The sequence below is a fragment of the Xiphophorus maculatus genome, chromosome 12, assembly GCF_002775205.1.
Source record: "Xiphophorus maculatus strain JP 163 A chromosome 12, X_maculatus-5.0-male, whole genome shotgun sequence".
NCBI lineage: Eukaryota > Metazoa > Chordata > Actinopteri > Cyprinodontiformes > Poeciliidae > Xiphophorus > Xiphophorus maculatus.
The window spans coordinates 26713285-26739867 of NC_036454.1; the positions used below are offsets into that span (position 1 = coordinate 26713285).

The 26583-nt window shown below is 42.2% G+C and overlaps 3 protein-coding genes across 4 annotated transcripts in view; 1 reads left to right on the plus strand and 2 right to left on the minus strand.

The window, feature by feature from the left end:
* Window positions 1-7730, plus strand: part of dock5 (dedicator of cytokinesis 5) — a 69565-nt gene extending 61835 nt beyond the window's left edge. Inside the window, exons 45-51 of the mRNA XM_023343339.1 lie at window positions 12-95; window positions 181-318; window positions 586-743; window positions 929-1052; window positions 3736-3895; window positions 4121-4239; window positions 4381-7730. Coding sequence (XP_023199107.1) covers window positions 12-95; window positions 181-318; window positions 586-743; window positions 929-1052; window positions 3736-3895; window positions 4121-4239; window positions 4381-4464 — 867 coding nt within the window. The 3' untranslated portion in view covers window positions 4465-7730. The remainder of the gene's footprint in view (window positions 1-11; window positions 96-180; window positions 319-585; window positions 744-928; window positions 1053-3735; window positions 3896-4120; window positions 4240-4380) is intronic.
* A 6755-nt stretch (window positions 7731-14485) lies between these two features.
* Window positions 14486-15995, minus strand: LOC102234468. The gene is made up of 2 exons (XM_023344165.1): window positions 15937-15995; window positions 14486-15647 (listed from the first exon to the last, which is right to left on the minus strand). The coding sequence occupies exon 2, from the start codon at window positions 15514-15516 to the stop codon at window positions 14539-14541; it is 978 nt and encodes a 325-aa protein (XP_023199933.1). The 5' UTR covers window positions 15517-15647; window positions 15937-15995; the 3' UTR covers window positions 14486-14538.
* A 4189-nt stretch (window positions 15996-20184) lies between these two features.
* On the minus strand, window positions 20185-25816 carry LOC102232917 (coxsackievirus and adenovirus receptor homolog). Of its 2 annotated transcripts, none has more exons than XM_014473604.2 (8): window positions 25705-25816; window positions 25300-25382; window positions 23545-23705; window positions 23236-23434; window positions 21382-21534; window positions 21182-21301; window positions 20851-20989; window positions 20185-20762 (listed from the first exon to the last, which is right to left on the minus strand). In XM_014473604.2, the coding sequence occupies exons 2-8, from the start codon at window positions 25373-25375 to the stop codon at window positions 20522-20524; spliced, it is 1089 nt and encodes a 362-aa protein (XP_014329090.1). In that variant the 5' UTR covers window positions 25376-25382; window positions 25705-25816; the 3' UTR covers window positions 20185-20521. The 2 variants fall into 2 exon arrangements, with proteins under 2 accessions (XP_014329090.1, XP_023198790.1); XM_023343022.1 differs by lacking the exon at window positions 25705-25816 and adding an exon at window positions 25601-25698.
* Between the last annotated feature and the right edge of the window lie 767 nt (window positions 25817-26583).

The window sequence follows — 26583 nt, forward strand, 5'->3', positions numbered from 1 at the left end:
ATCTTCTTCAGGCGTTCTTCACTGACACCTACATCCAAGAGCACCCGGGAGACCGCGAACGCATCGGGGTCCTTAAGCAGCTCATCGCCCTGCAGGTAAAATTTATCAAGAACCCTTGTTTTCCCTCTCTCTTTCGCCAGACACCTGTGCTCTACTTATGCCCTCCCTCGCTCCCAACAGATCCCGCTCCTGGAAGACGGGATTCGCCTCCACGGGGAGAAGGCGACGGAGCAGCTGAAGCCCTTACACAATCGTTTAGTCACTTGCTTCCGAGATCTCCGGGAGAAAGTGGAGAAGCTGTACGGCGTCATAACCTTGGTGGGTTGCCAGCTGAAAACTCGATTTCGTGCAGCGGGGTGCCAACTTTCGCTATTGGCCCTCTTGCCTTCCTATCAAACACTTCTCATTCAAAGGATAGTGTACATTATTTTAGCACAGGACCATAAATCTTCCTTTAGCCAGGCTTTTGCAACCTGTGCCTCTCTTGTCACTCTGAATCTTCCTGCCAAGATCCCACCACCCCTCCCTCTCTTCTCTCCCTCCACCCGCACCCCGGTGACGCTTAATCCCATTTGTGTGTCCCAGCCCTGCTCTCTGACTGAGAAGAAGAAGAGCCGCGTGGGCTCGGTCGTCGTGCCCTACATCATGTCTTCCACCCTGCGCCGCATGTCCACTGCGTCCACCTTGTCCAGCACATCCTCGGGCCTCTCCAGCGGCTCCTCGGACGGGGCCTCCTCCCAAGAGTCAGTGCCGCCACACCCTCACATCGCCCTGACTGATTATCAGACACGTTTTTTTTTTTTCATTTTTCTTTAATTACTACACTTGTATAAAACAGAGTCATTCGTCCCCTTTGTTTTACATTTCCCTGCGTCTGTTTCTGTGCCTCGGGTGGTTTCGCTAACCGCTCCTCGTCGGCTTGTCCCAGTGATCGCAGGGTTTCTGTTCTGTCCCGCTCCGAGGAAGACAACAGGATCGCTCGGAAGAACAGAAAGGAGTGGAGCGTGAGCAAATCGCAAGTGCTGCTGGAGAAGCAGTCGGATGCAGATGAGGTGAGGCCTTATGTCTGTGCAACTGTGCTACGTACAGTTACACGGTGTCTATAAATAGTCCTCGCCCTCTTGGATGGTTTGCCCTTCGTATTGCTTTTACATATCAACCGCAATCGGCAAAACTCTGCTTTTTTGACAAAAACACATCTACAAAGTAGCAATTAAATGAAAAGATTTAACATGAGGTAAGTGCGTAAATATTCAACCCCCTTTAAAGCGACTCACCTAATTGAACGAAGGACGAGCCAACTGGTAAAAAATATTCTCACAATGTGTGGATGGAAATCACCTGAGTGCAGTTACTGTATTACAAAGACACCTGTGTCTGGAAGGTCCGTTCACTGGTCAATCAGCAGGAAGTCAAAGGAACACAAATCAGAGAAAAGCTTACTGAAACGTAAAAGTCAGGAGCTGGACACAAAAAAAAAGTCTCCAAGGCCATGAACATTTTTGGCCATCAGACAAGACGCTATGTTTGACAGATCCTAAACACTACACACATCACCACAAACGCATCATCTCTGTGAAGCACGGCGGTGTCAGTATCATGCTGTGAGGATGCGTCCCGGCAGTAATCCCTGGAAGGTTCGTAAAATGAATGCAGCAAAAAAAATACAATAAAAAATAGGGAAATGCTGGAGAAGAGAACTACAGCTTCAGAGAACGTTTGTTTTCCAGTGAGACAAAACCCCAAAGCACAGAAATGCCTTGAAGACATCTAGGCGGATGTTCTGGTCTAGTCAAAGTCCAGATTTCAATCATATAGAGAATTTGTGGCAGGACTTCGCAACGAATCCCCACGTGACGGAGCTTGAACAGTTCTGCACAGAAGAATGGAGACACATTTCTATAGTTTCTACATTATGTTTACTAAATACTGACTTGAAGTGGTGAATATTTACACAGTCACTCATTTAATGTGAAATATTTTTTGCTTGTCATTACTTTGTAGAAATCAGTTTTCATTTTTGCTTTTGGTAAAAAAAATATTTTTTTCCAAAAATGCCAAATTGTTTTGATCAAGATTGATTTGTTAAAGCAATAAAAGGGCAAAAGATCCAAGGGGATGAATACATTTTTATAGTTGCTGTATGTTAAACTCTGGTTCCCTACCAAATTATCCATACCTCTGGATATTTTTCACTTTGTGTGATAACTGCATACACTTGTGTATTTTATGACCAACAGAAAATAGTGAATAGCTGAAAAAGAAAAGCGTAAAAAGAAGAGATTTCACTTGGCTTTCAACAGTTTGCCTAGATTACAGCTGTAAGTCATTTGGGATGAGCGTCTGCCAGCTCGCATGTCTAGAGGCTACAGTACTGCCTCCTCATCCTGTAATCTGCCTGCTCAATCTCAGTCAGATTAAACGAAGAGTGCCTCATAAGATCCACTTTCGAGTTTTGCCACAGACTTTCAGTTAGATTTAGATCTGCAGTCTGACCGGGCCTTCCTAACACATTAATATTGTTTGGATTTGAACTGGTGCCAGGCAGTAAACTATTATATTATACTGAGGAGCAGAACACGACAATATTAATTATAAAGTTAGGCTTTAAAATTCAGCAACTCAGACAATACAACCATAAGGACGGAGAAGAGACTGAGACCGGTGAGGTCGGTTTTCAAACGTCTGTATTTACACCCTTTTGACCTGACTGAGATTGGGATTTGGACATCAATATAGGGCCACTTGAGTATATGTTTTCTTTTTTTCTTTTTATTTATTTACTTGTAATATGTAATGTCCCACAATGCTTATGGGAATGATGCGTTTAGTTTATGGCAAGTTTTGACCCGAAAAAAACCCCCTTGTGTCTTGACGCTCAGACTTATTCATTGCGTTCTGTGATTCGAGGCAGTTTATGCTAGCTGTAACTCACTTGCTAAAAATGTTAAAAATCTAGCTAGCAATAAAAAGCTAACTAGCTAGCTTCTTTTTTTTGCGACCGTCTTTATCGCCAGTCAGCTGGACAAAGTTGGTACATTTCTGTGGAGATATAGGTCTTAAGCTGTTTAAAGACTTTAATGGTCTTTAAACAGCTGGTTTATCTTGTAACCAGGTTGCTCTGTATTGCACATTTTTTTGCCCAGGTCCCTCTTGAAAATGAGATCTAGATCTCAATGGGGTTTACCTGGCTAAATAAAGGAATATATCTAAAGTCTTAAATTTGAGTTGCAGAAACCCTGTTATAACTTTACACTGCTAGAAATATCTCTACAACTCTCCATTTCATTCTGGAGAGCCCAAATAGTCCCTCTAGCTGAATCTGGGTCTTTTATTATGAGATGAAGCTACGCACGACCGTATTCACAGTTTAACTCACTTCTGATGGCAGCTGGTGTCAGTGGATTTTATTTAGGGGTCCAGAAGGAAACGGGGTTCAATACAGATCAACGCTGCGCTTTTGTGGTGTGCATTTTCAGAACCATGTATCCCTTTTCTTTTCATCTCACAACCGTTTGGGACTTGGTCTTGATTTGTCTCATAGAATCCCAATAAAATTCCAGCGCGGTTGGAGAAGTGTGAGCGCTTTTGCTCATTTGAAGGTATTTTAAGTGTAATAGTGATAAACAGAGCACTTCTTTATGGTTTTCTGTGCTTTTCTTGGAGATCTTATTTTTCCACGCCTGTTATTTTTTTTTTTCTTGACTCCCCCCCCCCCCCCCACTACCATCCCAGGTTTCACCAGACAAGCAGCAGAGACCCAAAAGTTTGCAGCTCGGTGACAGACGGCTCACCCTCTCCCTTTTCCAGGGCGTTTCATCCCAGCTCAGCCTGTCTAACCAACTCAGCCCGCTCGCCGCCTCCCCACACACTCCAAACACGCCGCGCAGCTCCAGTACGTAGCAAAGAGCTCCTTCCTCTTCTGAGAAGCACCACACTGCACTTCTCCCCATCTTAAAGTTCTGCTTTTCCACACAATAAAGGGGGGAACCTGACAGACTTTTTTTTTTTTCTTTCTGGGGTGTAAGCACATTCTGGTCTGCGGAGCTAATCAGGTCACACACACATTCACAGACGGATGTGGTCTGAAGAGTTTTTATTTGCCCCTCCCCCTCGCTAGGTTATTCATCACTCCTCAGCGACAACGATGCCAATACTATCGACACCCCAGGGACTCCCCCACCCATGCCTCCGAAGAAACCTCCGCACCAGATTGACAACCTCGCCATCTCTTCAGAGGTACATCTGCTTAGAGGAAATAACAGCCCCTCCCTAATGCATGTTTAATGGCTAGTAAACGTGAAAATACTCAGTTTTTTTTTAATTGGATTTTATTTATATTTAAAGTCTTAACACAAACCTTTTTTTTTTCCCCCACAGTTTGTCCCTCCGCTACCTGTGAAAATTGAGAACAAGCCTCCTCCGCCTCCTCCGAAGACTCGAAAGTCAATGTTTCCCTCGTAAGAGCAACACCCCAGTAAGGCAACACCTACGCGCCGACCTTGGGAGTTTCATTAATTCCCTGATTTGGCTGTGATGAAAGCGCAGTCTCGTTTTAGACGTCATGGAGACGCCACAGTGGGGGTACAGTAGAGAACCGGAACATTGAGGGGAGAAGCAGGGCTGGCTTGTTTTCTTCTGGGTTTTTTTTTTTTGTTTGTTTAGTTGGAGTAATTTGCTTCTTTTCAGTTCACTTTGATTTCCAAGCTGTCCTCCGCTCTTAAATGTGAGTGATTATCGCAGCGTTAATCTGATGGGAAGGATCCGTCGTCAAAACAGCAGAACCGGATGCATGATTTGGGTTGTGATTTAAGGTACAATCTTAGGCTCTGTGGGCTTATTAAGGTAATGAAAGACTCATTCCCTCAAGATGGGTCACAGCAGTGCATTTTCTGTTTAATCAGTGGCAAACAAATGGAATGAATAATGGTACAGCGTCGTGTTTTTATTTTTATGTTTGTGTATGGAGCGACACTGGATGACTCACTCTCCCTCTGGCTGTTTAACAGCATTCCCTATACAAAGAGCTGCATTAGATAAATGTCAAACTTAACTAATAGGCAGGGATTACCATGTACAGAAGGCAACTGTTGGTCTGAAGCGGAGTTAGTCTGTGTCTGTTGATTGTGTTCCTGTTTTATTTGTGAAAGCGCAGCCTTTCATTCCGACCCGCCAAGGTTTCCGAGACACTGGATGGCATTATTGAATGTGCAGCAGATTCTGCGCTCGTTGCCAACGACGAACCCGACGCCGTACCTGTTGATACGCTACGCTGCGGTAGGCGGTGGCGTTTATTGGGAAGTGTTAACCAAAAAAAGAAAGGAAAAAGGAAACATTTGATACCACTGTCAAACCTGCTTAAATGTAGAGCCGGAGCCAAAAAAGCAAACGAAACGAAGCGCGATTGGTTCACGTCAAATGCTGTTAGTCTGCTTTGTGCAAAACCTGATGTTGAAAACCTGACGGACTTTTTTCCAAGTTTTGTGTATAGTTGTGTTGAAGCTCCCTAAATACGCCTTTAAACATATTTCCTCTAACTTTTTATAACATCCACCATCTTGCAGCTGTCTCAGACCATCGTCTTGACAAACATGTTGATGATCTCTTAACAGGATTTGGATTTTTTTCCATTTATTGTGTTATGAAAGAAAAACAGAGTTTTCTGGGTCCATTTTTCCTATTCAGATTTGAGCTATTTTTGATTTCTCTTAAACAATGTTGCATTGTTCCAAACAAAACATATATACATGTCTAACCTTTCTGGGTCTTGGTCATTTTACCTCAAAGTCATCTATATATGGACCTTGTTTATTCAGGAAAAGTGCACAAATGTGGTTTCCAAGTTTGTACTTTAATTTTTTATTCTGATTAATCTTTATCCCAATAACTGACCACTATGGCCAACCCAAATAAACAGAAATACATTTATTTGTCCATGTGCAAAGCATGGCATATATAAAAAATGTAGGCAAGTGGATAACGCAACACATACAACGTTTTGAAATTGTCTGTTTATGAAAGAGGAACAAAGTGACCAAGTTAGCAATTGTTATTTATATTTGAAGCAAAAGCAGCATTGTTCTCATTTTTATAAGATTTGCAAAAAGACACAATCATTACAATTTAACATTTTAAATCGACTTCGCAACTTCTATTTGCAATTAGAGCAGTTAGCGTCAGAAAATCTACAGTTAGATTACGTAGGTCTCTAATTCCAAAAAGCTGCCGAAATTTCCAAATCCACCCTTTCCCATGACGGACAGGTTGATTGCTTTAAAGAATCAAACATAGCAACTTTGGTGTTTTCTGTTAGACCCTCTTGTTATCTGCCGAAAGTCTTGCTCTCTCTCATTTTATCGCAGCCCGTGTGACCCTCAAAATAAGAAAATATCTCTTTAAAACCTTCTTGGTTCCGATTTATTTGATGGATATTAATGATGCATTCCATTTTCTCCTCAGAAGCAGGAATTTGCAAGTTTATAGTTCCACAGTAGATTTCCAGATGCTGAAATCCTGAGTGGGGGGGGAAAAAAAATCACAGGTTCCAAAATAAAATATGGCCGCCTCGCATACATGATTGATAGTTCAGATGCATCTTGTTAAACTGTTCGCACAAACATTGTGTGGCCTCTGTTGATGAACATACTGCTAAAGTATTTGAAAGTCCAAATGAAATGTATTGCTGTTAGCGTCCCCTGCTAACTACGGTTAGCCTGAATATCAGATTCATTGATTAGCAATTCCTTTATTGTTTTATTTTTCTTCTTAACTTTACTGCAACTCTTGCTGGTGTTCCAACTCAGCAAAGGGGAGCAGTTGGGTCAGAGCCAAGGTACGACACAAGAGGTAAATAACATGCTAGCTACCAGAGCTACTTTGTGCTTCAATGTAATCTGCTTCAGGGAGCTCTAGTACTCTTCTTAAGTTCTTTTTATGTAGAACAAAATGAACTTCTTAAGTTCTTTTTTTATTTTTTTTGGTTCTCATCGCCTCTTACCTCTACATTGTTTGGTGTGTTCACAAACTTATCTGTAACAGTAATTGATACCAAACTTTCCTAACGGTAACGCTAAAGGCTAACCAAGAGAGCACAGCTTGAGAAGCAGGGCCTTTAAAAATGACATAAAACCCAAATTAGATCTTGTTAATGAGCACGTTTATGAGGGTTTGGGTCGCCGTGCTGAGCATGTCTGCTTCAGGCTCACGGTAAATATTTATTGCAGGGGCATAAAAGTTTCTTGACAGGAGAGTAAATGAGCAAAGTTTCCAAATGTGTTTTTGCTGGGACTTTTAACGGAGCCATAAATACAAAACGTCTCTGGAGGTCACTTTAGCTTGAAAATTCAGGTGGTGTTTCTGTTCATTAAAGAAAATAAAAAAAACTTCTGAGATTTGCACAGCGGGTGTTTACATTATGTTGGAAGCAAAGTCATTTTACCGAACACTGTAAATCTTTTTTTTTATTATTATTATTATTTTTAAATAAGTAAAACAAATAATGTGCCTCCGGGGTGCTGAATCTGTTTTGATAGAGATCAAATTGAACTGATAATTATGTCTTTGCTATTTTTATTCTATTTTTAGACCGATGTTTTACAAGGGATTCATGTCATTGTATAGTGCAGATTTCTTTAAAAAGCAGAAATGTTTATAAACAGTGATTCTACAGACATATAGTGATATTTTTATAATGAACAAGCTGTTGACTGAAATAAAATAAAGATTAAAAGAAAAAAAACAAGCTTAGCATGTCTCCTTTTGTTTGAAAAGTGTTTTCTCTCCGTCGCTTAAGTGCAGTTGTGCAACCACAGAGAACACAGGTTATTCTCTGTGGGTACTCCGATAGTGGTTTGGATGCTGATAGCGTGACAAATTACACATTCGGTTTCAACACATCCAACAAGCCGGCATAAAAAAAGTAAAAAAAAAAAAAGAAAACCCAGGTGATTTATGCTTTTCAAATACCACGGGTCAGATGAAGGTAAATGATGCTGCTGTAGCTCACGGTGATTCACACGGGGTTTGTTATCGACTGGGGTGGGGTTTATAAGATGTTTATGGAGGATGCGCGCGTGTTTGTGTGTGTGTTTGGTTATGTGTGTGTGTGTGTTGTGAGCTTGGGTCTGGCTAATCAGGATTTTTAATGGCCTGTACCCCTCCTGTCAGATTGTGAGGTAAGGGAGATAACTCTGCCAGGAAACCTCAGGAGCAATGAACACTTGTACTGATGTTCGCTCATGCAAACAGAGCGGTGTTGTAGCTGCCAGCTTTAACTAGACGCTCAGGAACCCCTCTGTGGAAGTGGGCCTGCATAATGCAACATGCTTACAGCTTCATGCTAAATTGATTTTAAAAAAAAGAAAGAAAAAAGCATGTTATTTGTAACAGTATCGTTCTTTTTATTCCTTTTGGTGTCTTTCCAGCTTCTTTGACAGCTCGGGTTGACTCCAGGCCAGTCGCTCCGTCTGTGTGCCTTTGAGTTCCTTCGCCGTCTGAAGATTGGAAATGTGTTTTGTTAAACACTGTTGCAAACTTTTCTGAAAAGTTAAGAAAAAAATTCATTCTTTTACATTTAGTACAGTCACAGTAGTTGGATTAGCTCCACTGAGAGGGAAGTTCTAATACTTAAGCAGGAGCAGTGCCACCTTTTGGACGGCTTCATCCTCCTTTGCGGGAAAAGTTTGGAGATGGTTGCTTCCTGTTCCCGACATGACTGTCAAACATTTCCCACAAACACTCCCAGGTGAGCGGGAACTGTTATAGACGTGGCGGCATCATCCGGGTCGCTGAATTTTACACAAATTGGACAAGCTAAAATATTTGGCATTAAAGTTCCTTATCTCCAAGTGTTTGTCCAAATCGGAGCCGTTGCATTTCCCTCACTCACACAGCAACAGCAGCACAAGGTTGATGCTGATCACTGGAAAGAGAAAAATGGACAAAAATTTCAGTCTCTAGATGTGCAAGGCTGGTGAAAAAGAAAAAAAAAATAAAACCCAGAAGACTTGCAGCTGTAATTGCAGCAGAAAGTGGTTCTGCAGAGCATCGACTCGAAGTCCTGAATACAGATGCACACCACACCTTTTATTTGACTAATAAAAAATATAGTTGTAAATGTGACATGTGACAAAATGTAGTGTTTGCGTCCTTTTTACATGCAGCGTTTGATGTGCGTTTGACTCATTTCATCAGAATCTGGACACGTTGAGGCGTTCAAACTGGATTAAAAAGCCCATCAAGCAGCACAAAATGTATGGGTTTTTTTTCTTAAAGGGAGCTAAAGGCTAAAGCGTCTGTAGTTAAATCTGGTCTGGAACCTATATATAAAAAATGTTCATTATCGGGCAGCAGTTTTCTCCAGCGGTCTCATCTTGGAGTTTTTGTGATACTTGTGTGCAGAATACGAAAATCATCTGTGTAAAAATTCGTTCAGGTCAGGGTAATAGTTTCAACCACAGCCTTTCAGTGCCGTTTCTGCTCTGTTTCCCTTGTTTCTGTTTATATATGTGTGTGTGTGTGCGTGTGTGTGTGTGTGTGTGTTTACTCGTAAACTGTAGGCACAGCTTGGTGCTGTGTCTGTCCAAGGGACACACAGAGCTGTCTCCCTGAAGCAGCGTGGGTTTTTTTTATCTTTTTTTTTTTTTTTAAATCAACACAGCTTCTTCGTGTGTTGCATGGAGAAACGCTTTGCTGTGATGCGTTTTAGGGAAAAGCAAACAGGGCGTTTTACTTAGAGAGGCGTAAACCACGTGAGGACGTTTGTCACGTAGGAAAGTTTGAAACATTTGGAATCGAGAGGTTTCAAACTTCTCGATTAAAAGGATTTTATTTTACTTTTTTCAGATCTAAAAATGTACTCTTTAATCTCGAGATGAATGGAATTCATTAATGTGTAATCTCTTAGTCAGCACTTTTTCCCCAGCAATCCTTTTGCAGAAGATATATATATATATATATATATATATATATATAATATGTTACAAACTTTTTATTTGGATTCATCTCTATACTTTTGAAGGTGTTTCTTAAAGTGAATGATTTTATTCTCCTTGTTCAGAACTCGGTAAGCTTTCTAAATGACTCACAGCTAATTTATGAGCATGTTATGATGGCATTTCCTTCATAACATGGATTACATACTTGAAATGATCTCTCCTTAGACTATTGCATATCGGTAAGCTTGATCGCAAAAACAGCTTGCAGCCAGAAACGTATCTCATCTAGTTTTGTTTTGAAACTGTCTCCTCCTAAAAGCCTTAACAAAAAGGTAAAGAAAAAATAAAGGAAGTTATATTCTTGTATTTTTTTTTTTATGTCAAGTGGAAATGCAATCCTTAATTCGTATTCAGCTGGGTGCCTGATGATGTCACAAAGTTGCACTTACTAGGAGAAGCCAGGGAAGAATCTGTCCAGACTGAGAAACACTGGGGAGAGACGCTGATCGAACTCTTGATTGGACCTTTAATCACGCAACGATGCTCTGAACGTTCATCCTCATTTCCCTGTAAGTACCTTTAATTCCAACTTTGTTTTTTCTATCCAAATCCATCTTTTCAATGGGCAAGAGGCAGAGTACATCCTGGACAGGATGCCAGTCTATTACAGGGGAATAGAGAAACAAACACACACACACACACACACACACACACCGTCACTATGAAGAGTGACTGATGAAGCTAACATGCATATTCTGTGGGAGGAAGCAACAATACCCAGAGAGAACCCACACATGCATGGGATGAACATGCAAACTTTGTTCTTCATTAGACCAATCCTCATTTCATGCTGCTGCACCCGACGATTGGAACAGTTGGCAGAAGACATGAAAGCCAAGTACGCCAACTTCAACGCCAGCCTTTATCCACTCGGTAAAAACCAAAGTTTATGATCAACGCACCAAAACTGTCGACTTATCACGTCCATTATATGTTTAGGTAGTATAAATGTGGCTGTACTTTTTCTGTTTTCTGCTATTGTGTGGTCTTCTAGTGTTTTGTGAAAAAGGTCGCGACCTCTCATTCTCCAGTCAGCAGAACCCCGTCCAACGGTGGAAACGGAGCGCTTTGGTTCTTATATGCTAACATCCAGAAAAAGAGAGAGAGAGAGAGAGCGGCGACGACTAGCCGTTAGCGTCCTGAGAGATTATCATCAGATTCTGTTGAAATTACTGATCCGTCCAACCCGACCAGAACCCTGGGGGCTGAACTGAAACGTTGGTTTTCTGCTAGCGGTGGTTTTCAAAGCGGGGGCCACCAGGGAGCGCTAGGGGGGTTGGAGGAAAGATTAGCACAAAAAAAAAAAAAAAAAAAAAAACAGAAAATTAAATCTACTAAATTTTTTATCTTTTTTTTTTTAAATTATAGAATCAAAGTTGTTTTACAATCATTATTATGATATATAAGTTGAAATAATTTGCTGAAGCGTTATCCCCCTTGGTCGTCTTTAACAATTTCTTTTCAAATTCATCGAGCTCATTTGCTCCTCGAGCTAACGCGGCGAAACGGAAAAGTTTCTGACACGAAAACGACAGCAGGAAGCGTCCAGCAGGCCTGCAGACGGTGGAGAAAACTGGAAGAAGAAAAAAGCCTGTTAACTAAAATCAGAAGGTGTGACACAACATTTATGCAATATAAAGGTAAAAATGATTGAATAGTGAATAAAAGTGATTAAAAAAAAACATTACAGACGTTGTTGTTTCTTTACGTATTTTGTAGCGTCGTCTGTTGGTTTCTGAAGGAGCTTCCTGGTCAGAAGCTAATGCAGGTTGGGGTGCAGTCTGGTTCTGGTTCTGGTTCTGGTTCTGAAGGAGCGAGATCAATGAAACGTACAAGAGCTGCATTATACAAGAGCTGAAGTTGGTGATGATCTGCAGAACTCTGGATCACACAGTAAATGATTGGAACATGAATTGCTTGCATATCCTAAAACATCCATGTTTTTAGCGAGCTTACATTTTTTTCTAATATCGGCTCCTTCTTGAGTTTCCTGTTGGACAGGAATCCACGTGAACGACTCGGCGTTGAGGAATCTCCATCAGAAAAGTGTTGCACATCCAACATTTAGAGGTGTTCCTTTTAGAAAATGTAAAATAGCTGAATGATTTATGCTAAAATGATCAATCCGTCATGCTCACTGGTAAAAATGGATGTGGATGAATAATTCAGCCATGAATAATTTGTATGTAACTGTAAAATATATATATATATATATATATATATATATATATATTTACAATGTATATATAAAAATTCATCTTAGAAGTTGATCTTACGGATGTTTTTGTTATTATTATTATTATTATTATTATTATTATTATTATTATTATTATCTAGTAAAAGACGGGACTTGTTTTACTTGTGTGAAGCGTTTTTATTCCTGTTGACCCTCTCTCGCCTCCGTCGTGTTGGACCAAGCTCCTTCCTGAACGCCTATGGTTATGAAAGCAGAGGCCTCGGCACAACTTAATCCCTCTGCATCAAAGGAAAATATGCCCTTTCTCACTGTCCACTTGACTGCTGGAGGCCCCCCGTCCCTCTGTGCGCAGCCGGATTAACCGCATTATTGTCTCCCGGCTGTGAACTTCACTAGGTGGAGCCAAAGGCTGTGAGCTAATGTAGCTTCGCACACAAGTCCGCCTTTTATATTCTTAAGAAACTTCTGTTTACTCAAAGTTTTTTGTTTTTTTTTTGGGCGCTTGAGTGCACTTTGACGCTCTGCTTCCTCGCCACACACACACACACACACACACACACATATATATATATATATATATATATATATATATATACACACACACACATTTAAACCTAGCTGTCAACTGCAGCCACGCGCAGTCTTAAGGAGAGCCAATCAACATGCAGAGGAGGAGGAAGAGGGCCCTCTTTTCTTCATCAACTTTTCTGTTTTCTCACTCGCAGGGTGTTCGGGAACAGTTCCAGCTCCTGGCGGCCCCACTGAGGTAGAGGGGACCTGGCTGAGGAAAACACTCTGGCCTGGAAGAAGGAGGAGGAGGAGAGGGGAAAAAAAAAAAAAAAAAATCAGGTTGTGTGCGCGGTCTTGTTTTATTAATATGCTCTGTGCTCTCACCGCGGTCGCATGTATTTTTTAACATTTAAGATGGGCACCGAGTTGCATCATGTCCAGCCATCCATGCTCGCAGACAGACTTCCCGGGCCTGCCTATTATTTGTCCCACTGAAATATTAACACTGATCGCGCCGAGGTAGGCAGGGTTGTGATTTGCGTGGCGTGGCGTGGCGCTGTTACCTGCCTGCTCAAAAAAAAAAAAAAGAAAAAAAGAAAAAAGAAGGAGGTCGGCGTTTGTTCCTTCCCTAAGAAGCAAACAAACGGGATCCGTCTCTCTGTGACTCGGGAACCTGCGGCGCAGCAGGACATCAGTCATCACTGAAGCAGTTAGGAGGAAAAGACCTTCAGCACAAAGCCGCTCTGCCTTTCATGCAGCCTGACAATCCCCCACATTTGGTCACATTATGCGACCGCGAACTTTGAACAGCACAAAGAAATGCGTTATTTTTGTAGCGTGGGATTAAAATGATGCATGTCTTTTGTTTTCCTTTTCAACATATTTTGCAGCTGGAAATCTACAAAAGTTTATTCACCCACTGCACCAGCAGTCCAACCATGAGCTAAACCAAATGTTTACCTGCTGCAGCAGCAGGTAAACATTTGGTCATTTGGTTTATGGAGCTCATTAACTCTGACCAACACAGTGATTTTCAACCATATATGGTGTTTGTTTTTTTTTTTTTTTTCCATGTAGGCCAAAAAAATAATTAAAAAGTGACTAGAGCACCTTCTCCCACACGGCTGCAGTGTCTTCTGCTTCTCCTTGGTTTTCACGATGATGTTTGTCCACAATCCAGTACAGCCAGGAGGATTTTTGACCTTTTTTAAAATTTTGGGCAGGACTGACTAATGTTCTTCTAAGGCCCTTACAGAGTAGCTGTGGAGATGGGCTCTTATCTACAAAATATATCCTACAGACAGCGTGGTTGATCTAGATTTTATTTGGGGGTATTAAAATTAAAGGGTCAGAACAGAAACACTTTACAAGCTTTTACAATTTTCTTACCATGGCCCTCTGATTTACAGTCATGCGCGACAGCGAACTCATTGTAGCTAGAAAAAAAAGAGATTAATCTCAAAAATTTTCTAGAAAAAACAAGAACATTACTGAGTTTAAAGGTATAAAATTTGCTAATAAAAAAAAAAGAAATTTTGAGATCAACCTAGAAAGAGTGACCATTTCAGAAATTGAAAAGTTAAAATATTGCTAGAAAAAACTAAGAGTCTGATATTAATCTCTGAATTTTTTTTTAGAAAAATAATAATGGAAATTTCTGAGTTAGAAAAGTCAAAAGTTGTCCAGTTTTTTTTTTTAGAAAATTTCTGAGATTTTCTAACAAATTTTCAACTTTTTTTTTTTTTTAGCAAATTTACTTGTCTATCTATAATTGTAGTAATTTGCTACTTTGTAACGTGACAGAAGTACAAGAAAGGTGGCATAACATCTGCATTTTCACTTTTTAACCTTTGGAGGACTGCCGGGTGGAGCCTTTTGCTCGGGCAGCTTCAGGCAGGACAAACATGGATATGCGTCCAGGCAGGTGTTGATGTCGCGTATCATCGTCTTCCACAGAGTCTTCTTGCCGTAGATGAGGAGCATGGCCGTGACGGTCGTGTAGACGGACGTGATGAAGAACGCGATGGCCAGGGAGTTCTCGTGTTTCACCACGACCTCGTAGTTGACGTACAGGTCGACGGCGAGGAAGATCAGGAAGTTCCCCGCCAGGGCCAAGGACATCTGGACCACTCTCATCTCCGAGCCGAGCTTCGGCGGGTGGGCGCCGTTGGTGCTGGCCTTCATGTGGCGCAGGTGGATGGCCAGGTGGACGGAGATCGAGATGCAGCACTTCAGCATGACCATCCCGGGCAGCACGTCCGACAGCAGCAGGAAGATCACGTCGTAGGCCCGTCCGACGGTAGACTCCGGCAGCAGAATCCCGCAGTCCATGTCGTTGGTTTCCCATTGGGTGCGGTTGTCCAATTGGAACACCACCAGGATCGGCGTGCAGGTGGCGAGGCCGAGCAGCGGGATGACGAAAACCGCCAGGGTGGCGTGCTTGAGGATGGCGGCTTGGATCTGGGTGTAGCAGTGGTTGGGCGTGCTGACCAGCTTGGTGCTGTAGTAGAACGTGAGGAAGCTCGTGTCCCAGATGATGGTGAACTTGAAGCTGGAGATGAGCACCAGCAGGATGGTGTAGAAGATCCCCACCATGTGGCAGTCGCTGTCCACCTGGTCCATGGTCATCCAGGCGTAGCACATCAGCTGGTAGGCGACGTCGGCCGCCGCCAGAGCCATGATGATGGTTTCGCTGGGACTCCTGTCCTTCTTCCCCGTCTGGTTCCACAGAGTCATCAGAAAGATGTAGACGTTAAAGAAGACGGTGGTGACAGCCGTCAGGCCCGTCAGCACCCACAGGGCCAATTTGCTCATTCCGAACGGGTCGGGAATCTCGGCACAGAACGCATCGGAGCCGTAAACTCCTGAGAGTAATTCAATAACGCCGCGTCAGGCGTCTTTGTTTGGGTTTGGGTGGGGGAAAACTCTGCGGCGGCTCGATTTCGCTGCGTTCAGAGAGATGACAAGGAGGCAAAAAAAAAAAAAAAAAGTGATTAGGTTCACACACTTCAAACCAGACGATTCATCACTGGTGTGACAGAATAAAATTGGTCACAGTCACTGTCAGAGAGGGCGCCTCGGGACAAAACATATTTGGCTTTTGAAATACAGAAAACGAACCCAAATAGGTTTAGATAAACTCTTCCATTACGGTTTAATCTGCAATTTAGACAGTAACATGCAAATCGAGCTTAAATAAGGCAATGGATGTTTGCTAATTTATTTATTTATTACCTGAAATGAAGCTCCAGATGAATTGTTTCCCACTTCTTTTAACTCTAAAAGTTTTTAAATTAGTAGTTTTATCTGCAAGTGAAGCATTCTCCTGTCAAAGGTGAAGCCCTTTGAGTCAGAAATTCCCTCGCAAGGATTTATATCAAAGCATCTAATTTGCATCCTTTCCGACCTCAGGTAAGTGGTGAGGCCCAGTTTGCATGGACTCTGGCCGGGCAGGATTTTTTTTCCTTGTTGTGAGCGTCCGGCTACTTTACTGTACGTCCATCAGCGCTGCGTGACGGCTCAGTCGGCCCACAGACCGCCGTCTGCCGCATGCAAATGGTTGTTCCTGCAGCGGCGCCGCGCATTTACAAACCGCAGACCAGCTGCACACCTGTTTACCTGATAAGGGAAGCGAATAATCACAAAATTACCTTTGGGAGGCGTCCGTATGCAGGCGCCTTATCACTGTGCGCCGCGCGGTGGTGGAGGTGAGGTTTGTGGACAGACTCTCAACAAGTCTGAGCTCTTTAAATGGAACGCAATTTTATCTCTTTGGAGGATTTTTATTTTTTAACTTGCAGTGATGAGAGAGAAGTTGTTCTTTTTCAAACTAAAGACAGGTGGTTTCAGCGGGGAGGTCCTGCAGCGCTCGCTTGTTTGCGTCCCGTAGCTAAAGGCTGGTGATGAGTTTTTAGTGACATCATTTTGTCATTGCGCAAATTTGTTAAGTTATTCATACCTTTGGTAGGTTTAGATTTTTATTTTTATTTTTTGTTGGCGTCTTTCAGCACGTGTAAAGCTTTTTTTGCATGTTTCCACCAGAGTTTGGATTATTTTGTGTTTGGTGACGAGTTTCCAGCTTTCTGAGACTGCTGCCGTCACACTGGTCTGTATCTCCCTCCATAGATTCTCTGTCAGATTAAAGTTGGGATCCTGGCCAGGTCCGCTGACGCTACTTTCAGTCTGTAGAAAAGTGTCGGTGAAATTAAGATGACCCTAAACTCAAATCTGCCAAGGTATGAACAACTTAGGGCCAAGCTGGATATTTTTATCAAGTGTCTAACAGAATGCTGAAAATCCCCTCATTCTTCAATAAACGACTACAGTAGAAGGACATATGGGTTTTTTTGGTGTTTTTTTTTTAGCATTTTTTTAAAACTTTCAATATAATGGTATTTCCACATGATATTTCATGTAAAGAATCTTGCATGTTTTGTAGCAGTGGTAACAGATTGTTTAATTGTTACCTGCAGTAGGTGCTGCTGTTTCTCTCTATTCTTACTTTGAATACACTGAGATTGGTCTGACAGTTTGAAAATAAAAAATGGATTTGTGCCATGCTGAAATATCTTCAATTAAAAATGCAACCGTAGATCATGCCAACAGTATTTTACAAACCTTTACATCACAGCTTTATTAAAATTCAGTGTCCAGGTCATTTTGTTTTCAGTTAAAATCTCATAAGAACTCGTATGAACACCCATTTTTCTTAATGATTATGGTTCCTGAATGACCGGAGAGCATGAGCCGGCCCGCTTCTTTCAGTGGGCTCCGATTTCTTCACAATTTTTTTTTTTTTTTTTTACTGTGCAGGATGGAAAGCTGAAGGGCCTCACTTCTAAAACCTTGAAGATATTATATATTTCCTAAAAATTAGAAGCTCAGCAAAGAGCAAGAGCCTGTTGTGATTATTATCTCAGTTGAAGTCCTGGTAGGTCGTCAGTTGATGATGAGGTACGGGATGCCAGAGCTGCCAAGTTTATGGGTATTGTGTTGGATGAGTGCTAAAGGTTTTAGAAGGAGAGCTCCTCTGAGGACTTAAGTGAAGTTTCCAATTACAAAAAAAAAACCTTCTTCATCTGAACGATCTCCACTATGAAGCTGTGAGTTTGTTGTCTTCATTTATTTTTACTTTCACTTCGCTATACCTCTAAAAGTGTTGTCATGTAGAGATTGTTGTGAGTGCTGTGGATAAAGGTTGGCACAAACCACTATAGCTATCTATATTTTTAATTTGGAAAATTGTTTTCATGCAGAAATAATTTCCAAGGCCAACTAGTTAGAAAACTGAAGTGATGTTAAAAAAAAACAACTGTTTCCTGTGATTTTAAGTAAACAGGATTTTTTTTTTTAAACAACCTTTTGCTAACTTTTATACATTTTTATTGTTTTGTCATTTTTATGTACTTTCTGGTTTTTGTAAAATCATCTTTCTGCTTTCAGCATTTTGAGTTTCACCGTTGTTGGAAAAGCGCTATAAGAGTGAAGCCACATTTAATCTAGTTGAGTTATGACTTGACTCCACTCTGACCAGCTGTCGGCTGGAAATCTATCATGTTTCATCAAATAAAGACATTAGGAGAGAGAGCTACTGCAGGTAGCATACTGATTACTCGTCGCGTCTCTACAAGACCACACAGACTAAACTGAATTGAATTTGAAATGCAACACTGAAAAAGTTGTTTGTATGGTTTATTGTAAAAATATTGGTTCAATGACTTGCAGTGTATGGTACCCTGGATTTTTTTTTTATATATGAACTACGTAAAAAGGGAAAAGGATTATTTTTGGGGTTTTTTGTTTTAACCCAAGTGTCAATTTGCCTTTAAGAGAAGCACAAAAGTTGACAAAGTCAAACACAGCAGAGGTGCAGCTAAGGTAAATAAATTCTGCTACATATTAGCAGAAGATTGCCTTTACCCTTGAGAGGAGCAGGAGAAGAGGTGTTTTTTTTTTTTTTTTGCTGACATCCCACCAGCTTCCAGCTCCATTCTAGGTGCTGTTATTAATTCAACAGACTTTCTGAAGATGGGATCATAGCATCGCGGGGCGTTTTAGAAGAGGTTGGACCGCGGGCAGAGTGCTGACTCTGCCCGCGGAGATGTCAGCTGCAGGTTAGGGCTGCAACTGTTTGCAGTCGACTAATAACCAGTTTAGTGGCTGTTTGGAGGGGGGGGCTGGGAAACGCTGGAGGAAAAACACAACACAAGAAGGCAATTTTGCACTTCTTTCTTCTGCTTAAAAAAAATTCAGAGGGAAACACAGGGAGGAGGATTCTGGGCACCACATTCACCTCTTCATCCTTACGCTCTGACTCACGAGTAGCTCAAAGTTCAATTTCACATTGATCCACAAACACACTTGAGAGCTGTCTGTTTTCTCACTTTGAGTTTGAAAGCATAGATTTTTTTTCTTTTTTTTTGTCTCTTACCCTTGCTGAATCTCAGAGGTCAGGATTTGAAACTTCTTTTTGGTTTCTCTGCTTCTCCCAAAGAATGTTGTAATAGTAATTATGACCGATTTACACTTTGGTTTAAGATTTTATGGCACTAGTGACCTGCAGCAGAAGTAATTGGACAGGAAATGGACATAGAAGAAGAGGAGATGTGTTGCAAAGGTTCAAAGGTCAAGAGTTGGATCCCAGACAACTATGGACTAACGGCCTCTGTATTTACAAAGTCTTGACTCTCCTACTCAGTTTTATGTTCCCGACAGTTTTTATACATACGCATTTAAGAATTTAGTGTGTATCAATGAGCTGCAGCATTCACTTCATTTAAAAATGTGTTGGTCTGCCTCTCCCAAACCTAACCCAAAGCCAAACAGTCACGTGATTGCAGGAAGTTCGTATTCTCTCACACTGCCTACTGGCATTTTTCACACTCGGCCAGCATCATCTCCATGCCATGAACTATGCCGCTATGTTTTCGTCTGCCAGTGACGAAAACGTGGCGGCAGGACACGTCCCCAGGTAAACTAGGATCGTATCCATGGGGACGTATGTGAATGCCAGTTTTACAACTGGGAGCAACTGATTAACAGCTCAAAAGCTCATCCATGGCCTGATTCCTCTCTACATACTGCAGCTCCGCTGCTCTCCAGAGTCTAGCATCACTCTTGGTGGTCTAAGGTTTTCCTTGATACATGTTCAGTAAATATTTCTATACACTTCCAGAGCTGATCTGAAGGACAAAAGAAGTTTGGAGGTCTGCAGCAACCTCGTTTACTGACCAAACTCTGTGATTTTAGGCTGACTATCACTTTGCTGTTCCAAAAATCGCTTCCATTGGCGACTGTGGAAAATGGTGATTTGTAAAAATATGGATTTTCTTCAGCAGCTGACATCTTATCAAGCTGACATCTTGTCTTAGCCTCCAGTCTGGACCTCCCATTGAAACATTTACGCGTTTCAACGCGTTCAGTTTTGGTTTCAAATGTTCTCTGGTGCATAGTCGTCCCAGACAGTGCGAGCTCCAACCAATGTGCAAAGATGCATTTTTTAATCTGTACATATTAAAATAAAATAAAATATTACAATCATACAGTACTTTTGTATGTTGGAGGTAAAAACACCTTAATGAATTATTCAAATGCTTGTTACATATATTTTACATAAAGCTTCAGCTAACATTTGTGCAACTTAAACGACAAGAACCTGCCCTTCATATGAACGCAGAGAAGCGTCACAGTGTGGCACTCCCACTGGGAATGCACTTTGAGTAACTTGTAACTATACATAGCATTTTTCCTTCACGTGGCTTTTCATATTTTACATTTTGTACAGTTTTGGCCTCGCTAAAAAAAACACACACATTTGCAGCTAAACCGCATAGCCGTATCGCTGGTCATATTTCAGAGAAGTTGCTCTGTCCCCTGCTATGCTTGGCGAGTTGCTGCCGCCGTTGTAGACGGGACCCGATTCGTGGATACTGGGGAGATGACCCCTTACAGAAGTGTACTGTACCCCCTGGTGAGTACGGTATCCTGCCATCGATTGGAAACTGGAGTGCCTGCTTGACTGCCTGCTGGAGGGTCTGCTCTCTGGAGCAGGGGCATCCTCCCTGTGAGAACAAGGGAACAAAAAGGCGAATCTCGATGAGATGCCGCTCCGATCGGGGTCCGAAACGCTCGCCGGCTGTGATGCAATACCTGATTTCATTTGCAGCCTCCTTCTGGTAGCGCTTCTTCTGACAGCAGATGATCAGGAGCCAGATAAGAATCAGGAGGAGGACCAACAGCAGCAGAGCGCCTATAACCGCACCAACTATGACACCCACTTTGTCGGTAGCTGGAAGAGAGGGCACGGAGCAGAGACGTCAGTGAAGCCTTAAAATCCAGCTCTCACAAGAGGCTTACGTGGAATTTTTTAGAAAATTATTTCCCATGAACACTCTGGCAAAAACATCATCAATATTAAAAAGTAGCTTCGGTATATTCACATGTTCCGAGTAAAAATCGCACAATGATTTCATTGACGTACGGTTGTATGCACGCAGGTCGTATCTGCACTGTGCTTGTCCGACGGCATTTTTCGCCTCACACACATATGTCCCGGTGTTGCTGTCCGTGTGGTTCTTTATCAGAAGCTCTCCACCTTTGTCTAAATGACAGGCAAGATGTTTCAGGACACACCTGAACCAAACAACAACAACGTCTGCCGTCACCTGTAGGTCTGCATACCTTGCGTCGCAGTGGCCGGCATCGCACCGCCGGTCTCTCGTGTCCACACGTAAGTGAGAGGAGTGGATCCCTTGGAGGATTTACAGCGGAGGGACACCGTGGCTCCTTTTTCCTCACCGCCTTCAACCCAACACCTTGGCGTGGAGGGGGGCACTAATGATGAGACGGAACAAATTCAGGGCACACAAGGTCTTCCAGAAGTAACACCAAACCCTGAACTTCTTTGACACATTTCCACAGGTCAGAGCCACAGACCTCCAAGTATTTCGTTGGGGTTTTATGTAACAGTATTAAGTGTGTTGCTGCCCTGAGTCTAGACTTTGCTGAACAACCTGTTGCAGCATTTAAAGGTCTTTTGGAGTACGTCTCCACCATGCTGGACTACGATGCTAGAAGCACTCCGGGAGTGTCACATTTGCTCTTTATGTAGAGTTTCATATTTCATTTCTGCACCAGCAGCCCAATAAGGAACATTTCATTGTTCATTATTGTTTAGGTTGTTTTGGATGCTGTGCCACTGGAATGATTTTTGCTTGTCTGTTTTTTGCAACCATGTGTTGTTTTTACAACTGGGAGCAGCTGATCAACATCTCAAAAGCTCAAGTAATACCTGAGCTACGGGCGAATACGCCACAGGAGTTGAACAGAACAGAGATTTAAAGGGGACTGGCAAAAGCAAATGAGGTGGATTAGCAGCGCTTGTCAACAACCGATTCATGTCACATTATGGTGGAATATCATCTCTGCTGCCAGAAATTGAGCTTCATCAGTTGTTTTTTTTTAAAGATACTGACTGCTCCTGGAGATCCATCCTGCCCACAACGACTCTGCTTAGACGCTTGAACGATATGAATTACGACATTTAATTTCCTTCCAGGATGAATCAAGTATTTCTGAGTCTTAAATGTGACGGAAGATTTTGTCAATTCTTCTTCGTAAAATAACTCAGGCCCTGTCGGACTGGACGGAGGGCAACTGTGAACATTTGCTTTCGACTCTTGCTACAAATCTTTAACAGGGTTTGTCTGACTGAACAGACTTTGATCTAAATCATTTGATTGTAGCTCAGTCTGTCTCGGGTCGTAGTCCTCACAGAAGAGATAGCCTGTACTCTACTACTAGCCTGTGTTTAACTCAGTCCATATTCTATATTAACCACTGCTCCTGTCATTGAATAATAAGTATATCTGCACATGGCTATCACCGTGTTTCACAGTTGGGATGGTAACCACGGTAATGTCCAGAGGGTTTTTTTGCCCCACAAAGGATTTTTGCAGCACTTTTTAACTTGATCTGTGACTCTTGTCCAGTCCAGGTTTGCAGTTGTTGGGATGTTTTATAACCCAACTCTGCTTTAAACGTCTCTAAGACTTTCTTCCAGACTTGTCTGTTGAGTTCCTTTGTCTTCATAAAGTTGTACTTTTACCAATGTTGTCTAAAAAAAACCTCTAAGGTCTTCGAATTTCTTGAATTGAGAGCAACTGGTTTCACTGGATTTTCCTTTCAGGGTCGTCAGGCCTGAATGCATTACATTCTTCTTAAACGGCAAATGTTGGAAAATCTCCAACTTGAAGCCACCTTCGCGTCGCAATTTTGTGCTGGTTATCGCATAAAATCCCCAGACACACTGAAATTTGTAGTTGTGATGTAAGAACATGTTGAGGGTAATTCCCTGAATCCATTTGGGAGGTTTTGAGAAGTGTACGCCCAAAACCTACAGCTAAAACAAAACCCTGTGTGTAGTAAAAGCTCGGACATTCCAGGTGAATGACGGCGACAAACAGAGAGATAATAAACAGGTAAAACCGGTAAAGAGAGGAAAAAAAAAAAAAAAAAGCAGAAGTTCCTCCTTACCCAGCACAACCAGAGTGACTTTCCTCATGTCCACGCCCGGAGCCTTTTTCACTTTACACTGATAAGTGCCCGTGTCAGAGACCTTCAGACCTGAGATGGTGATGGACGCGTCTCCCTGGTTCGGCTCCGTCAAAAATTTCATCCTGTTGGTAAACTCCGGGTAGTAGTTGTGCGTCGCTCCGGCTGCGTAAGACAAGAGCTGAGATGCAACGTTTTACTGTTAGCAGGTTGTTTTTAAAGATCTCAGAAAAACATTTTAACATACAAACTGAGGTTTGGTTTTCACCTCCACCCCCATCTGCAGCTCACCAGCTTGTCCTTTTGCGTCATGTCCGGGCTGACGTTGGACCACTCTATGTCCAGCTCTCCTTTGTCCTCTGCAGCCGGTGTGTAGGTGCAGCCCAGGTTGACAGAATCCCCTTCCGCTTGCTGAATAGTCTGCGACCCTGTCGATGTTATCGTCATCGCCTCTGTGACGGAAAGAAGATCCGAAACATCCCTTTATTAACTCATCAAATCCACTTTTTCTTTTCTCCCCCTCCCTCCAAAATTTTAATTCCATCAAAACTTTGGAGGAGTAAAAGAGAGAAAAGAATCAAACTAATTTCACTCAGAAGTGCATTAACAAGTTTTTCAGCTTAATGATATTCAAGCTGTGGGCCAGCGCTCCAGAGCATGCTCCGGGTGGGAAAGGAGTACCGATGTGAGACTAATTGGCCTCTTAAGTCAAGGGAAAATTGAGGGTTTAGAGCTGGAATACAAAAAAAAAAAAAAAGAAAAAAAAGTTACATATTTTCTGTGAAATGAGCTACGTCCTAATATAATTCTGGCGGCTCGTTAACCGGAAGAAATACACACATTGGTAAACGATGATGATAAACTCAGTGGAAAAAACCCCAAACAGAACCAAAATTGAAAACACACTCGACAGGCTGCAGTTTCACCGGCTGATCAGACACGCCCCGGTGACTCACCGTTTACAGCAACGACTTTTAATTATCACGCCAGCACACACAAAAAAAAAAAAAATTAAAAAAAAAAAAAGAAATACCTACAAGCTGTAATGGTGTAGAAATAAACTGAGACACACCCGGCTTCTCCAGTGGACTGTGAGGAAAACACATCTCTCACAATTAGATCTTTTACCTTCACTAAATGCGTAAAATTCAGTTGAAATCATTCTCTGCTCAGTTGATGCTCCCTCTTTAACCCAGCATTAAAAAACAACAACAACATCGCTTCAGATTGCAGCAAAACAGGCAAAAAAAAAAAAAGTGTGTCGCAGGTATTTATGAAGGCACGGAAATGTCAGACGTGATGAGAGGAGGCAGGAAAGCAGCGCAAACTAGTCAATCAGATGTTTACCCAGTGAAACAGCCCTCCTGGGCACAACCATGTGGTTTCCCCCCTCACCCCTCTATTTTAGGAGGCTTGCCATTGAGCCCAGTCACTAAGCTTGATACAAACATATTTAAATCCTTCTCACTCCCCCCCCCCCCCCCCGCCCCCCCCCCGGATGTGGATAACACGCTTCTTCACTGTTCCACACGGGGAGCATCAGAACTTGATCAATGCAGCCTTCCTCTAGCAGCTGAAAATGTTGAGGTGTGGATGCTTTCGTTTCAGCCTGTGTTTCAACCCGTACACCTGCTTGCGTGTGGCTCACTCACTGCCTTTGACTTCTGTCTTTATGAGGTTTGTAAATTGAAATAGAAAGCTTGAAAGGAGCCCAAGAACTAATTTCTTTTTCTCTCAGGGATGGAAGAAGAAGAAAAAAGAAAAAAAAAACCCTGTCTCTCAGGGTTATACGCTGCTCTGATCCTTAGCAACAGGAAGAAAAAGCAAAAGAATGATGAATGTTACTCAAGGTGCTCATCAGACACCTGAAATTTATGTATGTGGGTTTTTTTTGTTTTGTTTTGTTTCCGAGTGTCTGGAATGCAATCCACCAGTCAGATCAGGACTGAAACGTGAAAATATCAGCATCAGCATCAGCAGCAGGTGGGGGCAGGGGGGGAGAGGAAGACACAAAGCAGTCTGTGTAGATGTGGGAATGAGGCTCACCTGTCCTCGGCCGCATTGCCGCGAGAAGCAGCAGCACAGCCACCTTCGGCCACACGCTGCCGCACACCGGATCCATCGCAACCCTGAGAGCAAACATGACGTTATGAGCAGAGCAGGAAGGAGAAGAAGGTAAATAAATGTCCTGGAAGTCGCTTTCAGTCACAGCTTGTTATCTCTGAACGTCTTTGCCCTTCAACGTGAAGCTGAACAAGAAACGAATAAAAAAACAAAACAAAAAAAAAAAACAAAGGTTCTTTAGCTTTTCAATGCACAACAAGGTCTGGAATAAATCATGATTTACCAGAAGCCTGACAAACCGGCTCCTGTCTGGATGCACCGCAAGAATGTCAAGATCTGTTGATCAATGAGAAGAAAGAAAGAAAAACACTGGAAGCTCTGATGTACCTTAAAGACACGCGGGAAGGAAAGAGTCCAATTTAAACGCGAGTCCTCCGAGGCCTGTCACTGCGTCCCTGCTGGGGGGGAGAGGGAGGAAGGCTTGCTTATTTTGCTCTCAGGTGAAACTCAGCAGCTGTAACTATGGCCACACCCTCGCTGATCACAGTTCATGTGCGTGGCCCCTCCCAGAGCTGCAGAACCAGACCGACTTCCTTCACGCTGCTTTTATGGGCTTGAAGTTCCTTTTACTGGAACTCAGCGCCTCGATGTTGTGATTCAAAAGGGGGAAATTAGGAGAAATAAACTCAGATTGCAGCAGTTGCCTTTTTTTTTTTAATTAAAAACTTAAAAGCGATATGATTTTTTTTTTGTATTAATAAGTCAGGAATTAAAATACCTGCTAAATGTCAAAGTAGTTTTCAAGACTTTATTGTTATATGGTTTTGTTGTCCTGCTTTTTTTTTTTTTTTTTTTTTTTTTTACAAAATAACAAACAAAAAGAAATATCAAGCTGATATTTATCTATATTGGTCAGGCTATCTGTCTGGTAAAGCCTACCTTCAGCTGCTTGACAGACATGCTAGTTTGTAGCAGTTTTTAATATGGGAGGTATGACTCTCCACACAGGGTGTCTCGACCTCAGGGGGCGGCATGAGCTCTATGAGAGCTAAGTAAATGAATAAAACCAACAAATAGTAAAGACATATAGCTCACTGGCAGCAATAAATGGATGTAAAGTGCTAGTGATGCGTTCTATGCCAGAGAAAACTCAAGAAGTATATCTCAAAGACTTATACCGTGGGAACTGCATGGCAGGAAGTTTTTTTTTTTCTCCCTGGTTTTGAAACCACAACTATTTCAGACATTGGACTACCTGAGAGGGCC

Excerpts from the sequence above, each read along its gene's own strand:
- LOC102234468 (XM_023344165.1), bottom strand. The coding sequence starts at position 15,516 with ATGAGCAAATTGGCCCTGTGGGTGCTGACGGGCCTGACGGCTGTCACC.
- LOC102232917 (XM_014473604.2), bottom strand. The coding sequence starts at position 25,375 with ATGGATCCGGTGTGCGGCAGCGTGTGGCCGAAGGTGGCTGTGCTGCTG. Across the intron at positions 23,706-25,299 it reads GGCAATGCGGCCGAGGACAG|AGGCGATGACGATAACATCG; the intron begins GTGAGCCTCATT and ends TTTCCGTCACAG. Across the intron at positions 21,535-23,235 it reads AGTCACTCTGGTTGTGCTGG|TGCCCCCCTCCACGCCAAGG; the intron begins GTAAGGAGGAAC and ends TCTCATCATTAG.